The 7,405-nt window shown below is 35.7% G+C and overlaps 1 protein-coding gene across 1 annotated transcript; it reads left to right on the forward strand.

Moving 5' to 3' along the window:
* The first annotated feature begins 220 nt into the window (after positions 1-220).
* rgs4 (regulator of G protein signaling 4) lies at positions 221-5,534 on the forward strand. The gene is made up of 5 exons (XM_042007286.1): positions 221-396; positions 736-843; positions 2,224-2,288; positions 3,914-4,077; positions 4,631-5,534. The coding sequence occupies exons 1-5, from the start codon at positions 353-355 to the stop codon at positions 4,865-4,867; spliced, it is 618 nt and encodes a 205-aa protein (XP_041863220.1). The 5' UTR covers positions 221-352; the 3' UTR covers positions 4,868-5,534.
* Positions 5,535-7,405: the final 1,871 nt, after the last annotated feature.

Genomic DNA, 7,405 nt, shown 5'->3' on the forward strand with positions numbered 1-7,405 from the left:
GTTGACTTCACAAGTTCCTCAAATTCCTGAATCACCTCAGTCAGAGGAACACACCTTTTGTTTAGGTTACATACAATCCCATCTGTTGTAAATTTCTCCTTATCCTTCTCCTGCCTCCCTCTCTCCTCTCTGCTCCTCTTCCCGTCTCTCCCTCTCTCTGCCTTTTGTGATTGGCCGGTTTTCTTACTGGGCAATTTGTTGGTATAAATCACTGTTGGGGGTGGAGATAAGCACAGCCTGCTGTCTCATACTGGAGGACGCTGGTATAAAAACTCTGCTGCTCTTAACTGCACAGTTGCCTCCCTGCTGTCATTCACAACAATATTGGCTTAGGATTTTTTAATCTTTGACCATGTGTAAAGGACTTACAACACTCTCTGCAACATGCTTGAAAAGGTAAGCCCAGCATGGTTTTAACAGGTGAAGATAAGTATTTCTGTAAAGAAGGGGGAATATATATATATATATGTAAAGTGCTGCTTTTTTTAAAAAAAAATATTTTTCTTCTTTTTTGTCATGTGAGATATTCAGAATATAACCTGATTTTGATTTAGAGTGATTTCGATTGAAAACCGGTTATTGACAGGAGCAACAGTAAATACAGAGGAAGAGGAACCAGCTGTCAGTCTGCTAACCTCTTGTTTACATAAAGCAGATCTTCAAACATTCAAAGCTTTGTGCAGATATTATTAATGCAAACAAACTGAGATCTTCTGACATCCTTTTTCTCCGCAGTGCCAAAGACATCAAGCACAAAATAAGCTTCTTACTCCAGAAACCTGAACCCCATGCAGCGGATCAGAAGGAGATAAAAGAGAAAATTGCTACTGCTGCTGCAAAGAGGTCAGAAGACATCATTTCTTTCTCTGAACAATTAAAAATGTTGTAGCAATGTTTTTTCCAAATCTTGCATCGAACCTTAGAAAAAGAATTAGTCCAAATTTCATGTCATGTGGTCCCATTCATGTAGCATTAAAAATAAATAAACATATGATATGCTTGTCTTCAGGTAGAAATTACCATCCCAAAAGAACTTTATTTATAATTACTTTAAAACAGCCACAGCTGAACAATGTGTTGCACGCATGATGTCTAACGGTGGATATGTTCAGTTTTTTCAGCTTTTATCTTTAATTAGCCAAACCCATTCATTCTTTCTTATCCCTCAGTAACAGATAAAAAAAAAAAAAAAAAAAAAAACGTAGCTTGGTTTTGATTTCAATCCTGCCAGCTTGTCTGGTGTCTCCTGCTGTGAAAATCTTCAGTCTGTACACCTTCAGTAATGTTAGTATAAAGCAAGGTGGGATTCTTACAGCTGTTTGCAGAGATGGAGGAGTGATGAGCAAAGCGGTGACAAGCTTGATAGGAGAGCTTGCTTTGATGCACACTTAGTTAGAAAATGATTTTATTGAATGTTAAATCAATGATTTTCTGCTTGATGTCATTCTCGTTTATGTGTGCTTGTTTTGCTTAGCTCTAAAGACATCTCATGTCTCCTTTCACTTTCATAAACAGGATTAAACTAAAAAAGACTTTATTTTTATGACTGTTATATTAATAATGTGGCTGGAGGGGTTCAATTTGGACCCAGTACCTTGCAGAAGAGCAAATATACATTTTACCTGCAGGTTGTTCTCACATGGGAAACCCATTATTGTCATTTATGAGAAGGTGATGGCATTGATCTTTTTTTAAAGTAACAAATTATCCTTTCAATAACACTGACAGATGATCAATATTCAGTTTTTGTCATCATGTACATGCATGCCGTGTCCTCGCTGGGCGTTGCCATCATGTAGTCTCATTGTTGCTTCCAAGGTCATTAATTATTATGCTTTACTTTTTACCACTTAAATGACAGATGATGTACAGGGATTTGATAATAGATGTTGTCATCACTGACAAACTAGACGGATTTAGAGCCAGAAAAAATATTTCATGATGCTTCATTATTTTTCAAGTGCCAGTGTTTTTCTTTTAGGTTTGATTGCACTGGGCAATCAATTGTGTTTTTTCCTTTTCATTAAAATATGAAAAACAATTTCCTAATTTTTTTTTACTTTAATCAACATGCAGGAAACACAGAATAATACTAAATTAAGGATACTTGCAGTATCGGGTTAAAGCATTGCAGATCAAACCTGCACTGATAATAAATTCACTTCTTTCCACTTAGAGCCTCAGCAACCATGTTCAACAAATGATTTTTAACTTTCATTTTAGGGTGCCTGATGCAGCTGAGGTGGAGAAATGGAAGGAGTCTTTCAGCCATGTCGTCAGCAGTGAGAGTAAGAGAGTTATTTCATACTTTAACAACTAAAAACTAATCTTTATAAAATAAATAAATAAAGGAATAAAATCCAAAGCAGTCCGTAAGGACTTCAATCCATAGGATTTATAAATGAGGAACCTACTAAATGATTATTCTCATGTGACAAGAAGGCAATAAGCTTTTGACCATTACAAAATGGATGCAAATGTGTGTGTGTGTATAAATTTAACACACACACATACCCTCCCTAACTCATTCTCATGCTCTGTTTTTTTGCTACGTGTCACGAGGCACTACTGAGTGGTCCCTCAGGGCGTTGTGACCAGTGCACAGTATAAGTTTCTGTCTGTGTGTGTGTATGAAAGTGTGCAAGTCCTCTGAGATTCACCCTGTGAGTGTATGGATAAAAAAAACTGGAGCAACGGCCTTTCGGGAACTAGCTGAACTCATCCACTGACCTCTAGCATCGTCATGTCTCCCTTCTGCCTTCATCATCCGGCGTTTTGAACGGTCTCAACAATCTGTCGTCTAAAGCATGCGGGACTTTGGAACAGTGCAGCTGTTGCTGTTGAATTTGACAACATTATGAGTTTTTGTAAAAGCTCCAATCTATTTGTTCTATGCTCCATCATCAGTTAAGGGAAAACCTCATCTGCCGCCTGGTGACTTCGCCTCTGGGATAGCAAGCTGTATGACAGAGAACACAAGCCTGGGTCGAGACGTCTTGTTCCAACCATCAGTCATTGCTTCAGTGCAGATAGCTTTAAAAATTAAAAAGCTAGAAATGTTATCAGGCTAGGCCAGGGATCTGCAAGCTTTAAAATCCAAAGAGCCACTTTTGCCCTCGGCTAAGATAAATGATCTTATGACTTAGATAAATTTGTTGTAATTTTAGGTTTTAGAAGATAGATACATTTTCTTCTATGGGTTGTTAATGTTTGTGGAAAATTATGTGAAAAAAGTCCATAGTTTCCAATCTAATGACAAGAAAAAAAGATCTAAAATAAATTAGCTTTTGTAAAAGCTCAGGTATATTTGTTCTGTGCTCCATCATTATGTCATTATGTTGTGGCAAATCAATGAAATTATTCCAAAAAATCCCCCAAAACAAATTGGAAAACTGCTAAAACCTGCATTTTTTAAAAATAATATATATATATATATATATAGTGCAAACAGCCACTTGCAGCTCTGTAGCAGCAGGTTGCAGACTCCTGGTCTAACCATTTAGACCATTTAGGCTAATACATTCAGTCTCTTTAAATTTATGTATATGCAAGAAATTTAAAACCTGCTCAAATGAAATTTGTCAAAAGAACTTGGAATAGCAATGGAAACCAGTTATCTTCCAGTATCTCTACCTCTGATTTCTGTGCCTAATCTTTAATTAAATCTATTTGTGACAGATGTTAGTAGCTGAAGTCGGGCTTGTATAATTTCCTCGGCTGCTTTATTCATCACAAGAATTGAGACTAAGCAATCCCATATTAAGGGCACTTTAATGATTTGGGGAAACCTTTCCTCAGTCAGCATCATCTTCAAAGGAAACAAATAACCCACATTGGTGACACGTCTACATTAATGGGTCTTATAGAGTTCATTGGAATTTAATTAGAATTATCTTTTCGTTTTGTCTTCAAGCTGGTCGTGTGGTCTTCACCAGCTTCCTGAAGTCAGAGTTCAGCCAAGAAAACATGGACTTCTGGATTGCTTGTGAGGACTACAAAAAGACTCCACTGTCCAAGCTGGCAAGCACAGCCAAGCAGATCTACCAGCACTACGTGGAGGCAGATTCTCCATGTGAGGTAACGACATCAAAAGCAAAAACGAACAAAAGTAGCGAAATCTAAAATGTTGAAGACCTAAAAGTGACTCCAAAATGGTAAAAAAAAAAAAAAAAAAAGCCAGAATGACGTGTAAGCTTCATAAATGCAACTGCACACTCTCCTGCAGTGAATACTTGACACTAATTGTGACTGAGTATGCACATAAATATTACTGCTAATGACCCTCCTGATCAAAAGGCAAGCTCTGGTGATTAATGGTTATTTTGACCCTTGAGAAGTTGACTGGCGAGCGGCGATGGAAGCCGTCTCGCACATGATTCATCTGCATCTTTTGTGTTTAATTCTGATGAAAGCCACCTTTCCACTGAGCTTGAGCTTTTCCTTTTGATGTTTTTTTTTTCTTCCCAATTTTTTCCCAATGGAGTTTTTCCATTGAGCGCCATAGTACTCTGTTAAACATCAGTGGAAGAAAAAACTCATCGGCTTGTTTTATTTGCTTTAAAGCTTAGTGATCTCAAAATGCCAGTAGATCTAGTCTCAGTAAAGTTTTCCTTCCTTTCCCTCATTCAAGGTAAACTTGGACGCAGCAACCAGAGAAAAAACAAAGCAGGAAGTTACGAACGCCAGCCTGTCGTGTTTTGATGAGGCTCAGAAGATGATCTACACGTTGATGGAAAAGGACTCCTACAGGCGTTTCCTCAAATCCAAACTGATTGAGGATCTGTGTCAGATAGAGACTTGCAATGTTCTGGAGAAGAAAGGCTGTGACTGGAGTGACAACAGGCAGGTGCTAGCTGGTGGTGCCTAAATGATAAAAAAAAAAAAACCTGTGAAGATTTAAAGCAGGTGCCAAAGATTGAAGATGTGTGAGTGAACTAGATTAAGAAAGACTAGAGATTAGGAAAAAGAGTGTTCTTGAAAGTGACTTTGAAGGTTTATTTCCATAAGCAAAATTTTTCTTTACATACTTCTACTTACTGGCTTTGTTTGTTTGGTAGTCGTATTCAATAAAAATATGTTTTTCATTTCTGCTTACACAATCAGCTGTCTTATAATTTTCTGAATCAGAGAGGTTAATAAGGACAGGCTGAATGTTTCACATGTCCATGCATGATACAAATACTTTTAGGGTGAGAGAAGAAGCTTCTGGAATCCCACCCAAATATAACATCTCCTAGTGAAATGGAAAACAATCTAAAGCTACCTCTAGCCAACAGACACACCTTCAAAGGACCATATTTTGCTTAAAAAAGATGTAGTCACCAATGAAAAGATGAAATAAAAGTGAAAGACTGTTTAAAGACATGAAATGAATGTTCACATGTAGTCCTGTAGTCCATGATATGGGGGGGGGGGGGGGGGGGGGGGTCACACTTTTCATTGTGCAAATGTGTTGGGATAAAAAAGGGATGAAATCTAGAATTTTCTGAATTAATCTCTGAATTTGGAAACCAGTATAAACAATACCGGAAGAGTAAAAAAAATCAAGACTTGGAAGCAACAACAAAATGAAATGATCTGACCACAAACTTTCTGTGTTTTGCTCCCAAAACATAGTCAGAATGTGCTTTACAGCAACAATTGTAAAGCACACTCCAAATTAAAACAATGAAGACACTTGATGAAACAATCGTATGTGGGACAGAAACAGGACAAAGGCTGCAGTCAGAAAGTGTAAATAAGCTGATATGAAAGCAAGTTAGATCAATTGAAAGTATATCATTATAGTGCTGCACATCAGAATTTCTTTGAATTTTCTAAATAATTCAATTTAATGTATCTCTGTATGTAAGGCTTCTTCAACATTTATCTGTCACAGATGTAGGATCCAGATGTAGGATGAAGGCAAACATGACAGGCTAATATATGATCAAACTAACTGGAATTCTTGTACCAGATGTGTACACCGTAAAAGCACCCTGTCACGTTTATATATCTGAAGGTGAAGGCTTCATGTAGTTTATAGTCCCCAATTCATGATATCTAATATGTACTGTTAAACATATGTAACTAGATTTTTAACAACAGCTGAAAAAGTGGTCTTAAGAGTTCAGATTGTGTTTCACACTGAGGGTAATTTTTTTCAGTGAAATAGATCATTTGTTTTAAGTGATATATGTGTAATACTCTTATATTTAAGTAATGCAGCTAGATCCATGCGCTAAAAGGAATGAACCAACGTAAATGTCACCAATGTAGACTCTAAAATTATGTGTTGAGTAGTAGCAGTGAAGACAGACCAGTCAGTATTAAATGTATTTATATTTGGTTATATATATCCTTGCAACCTAAAAAGAAATGAATGAAAAAGGGAAAATTATATGCTCAAGCACTTTGCAGTTAGTGTGGCAGTCAGTTAAATGTCCCTTACTGAATAGATTTACTTTTATAAACTCAGCGGATAGATTCAACCGTCCGTCCTGATCATTTTATGTATCTTAAACCTCAATCGTGGTAACAATTGGCTTTGCTGTATGATCATCTTGACATCTCTACACTGTGAAAATGATGGCTTTGTCTACATCTAGTGGAAGTTTAAGTATGCGTCAATATCAGCGGTTGTAGTGTTTTTCTGTTGCATGCTAAATAGTTTATTTACTGTAAAATAAATTAACTTGTGTTTTAGTAATTAATATGTTACGCCATTTGCGTCTAATTTTGGTGGGGGACTCAATATTTTCATTTTAAAAATAGTCGTGGCTTTGCATACTTTAATGCTTAATTAAAATGTATAATGTGATTAAAACAACATTGTGTCTGTAGAGGGTTAATAAATTATGCTTTTTTCCTGTCAATGTCATGTGTGATTATTCCTAAATAAATCTGTGTTGTTTAATCAGAATTTGCGGTCTGTTTTACTTTGTTTACTTTATTTGGATTATTCTAATAAATAAAATAATAAAACAAGATAATGGTAATGATGGTACTATTTAAAAAATGGTTGGGAAGTGCTAAACAAATGGAACCAAATTCACGAGCTTAAAAAAAACCATAATTTTCAATTAGAATTTCTTTAAAAAGTTTTTTTTAGGTACATCACATTTAAATTAATCTAAATAATTATTTTTTTATTTCATTTTTATTTTAAATTTTACAGTTGTATTATTTCACTTATAAATTAACATGTAACTTTATCTTTTAGTTGTAATTAAATAACTTGGTACCCCTCTGTATTCAGTAAAGTATTTTTCAATTAAATTTCATTTCTCATCCCACATCAATGCGTATAGAAATAATTTTACTTCACTAATATTTTCTGTCTTTTATGTAAATTTTTTGCTTTTTCATGTGTCAGTTTTTGCCATTAAAGTGATTTCCAACTTGTTAGGTTGAACCTAGAGGGCAT

The sequence above is a fragment of the Melanotaenia boesemani genome, chromosome 14 (assembly GCF_017639745.1).
Source record: "Melanotaenia boesemani isolate fMelBoe1 chromosome 14, fMelBoe1.pri, whole genome shotgun sequence".
Lineage (NCBI taxonomy): Eukaryota > Metazoa > Chordata > Actinopteri > Atheriniformes > Melanotaeniidae > Melanotaenia > Melanotaenia boesemani.

What these genes read in the sequence shown, in the direction of transcription:
- rgs4 (XM_042007286.1), top strand. Translation starts at nt 353, where the DNA reads ATGTGTAAAGGACTTACAACACTCTCTGCAACATGCTTGAAAAG. An exon ending in TCTGCAACATGCTTGAAAAG is followed by an intron (nt 397 to 735) that starts GTAAGCCCAGCA and finishes TTTTCTCCGCAG; the next exon opens with TGCCAAAGACATCAAGCACA. An exon ending in GCTACTGCTGCTGCAAAGAG is followed by an intron (nt 844 to 2,223) that starts GTCAGAAGACAT and finishes CTTTCATTTTAG; the next exon opens with GGTGCCTGATGCAGCTGAGG.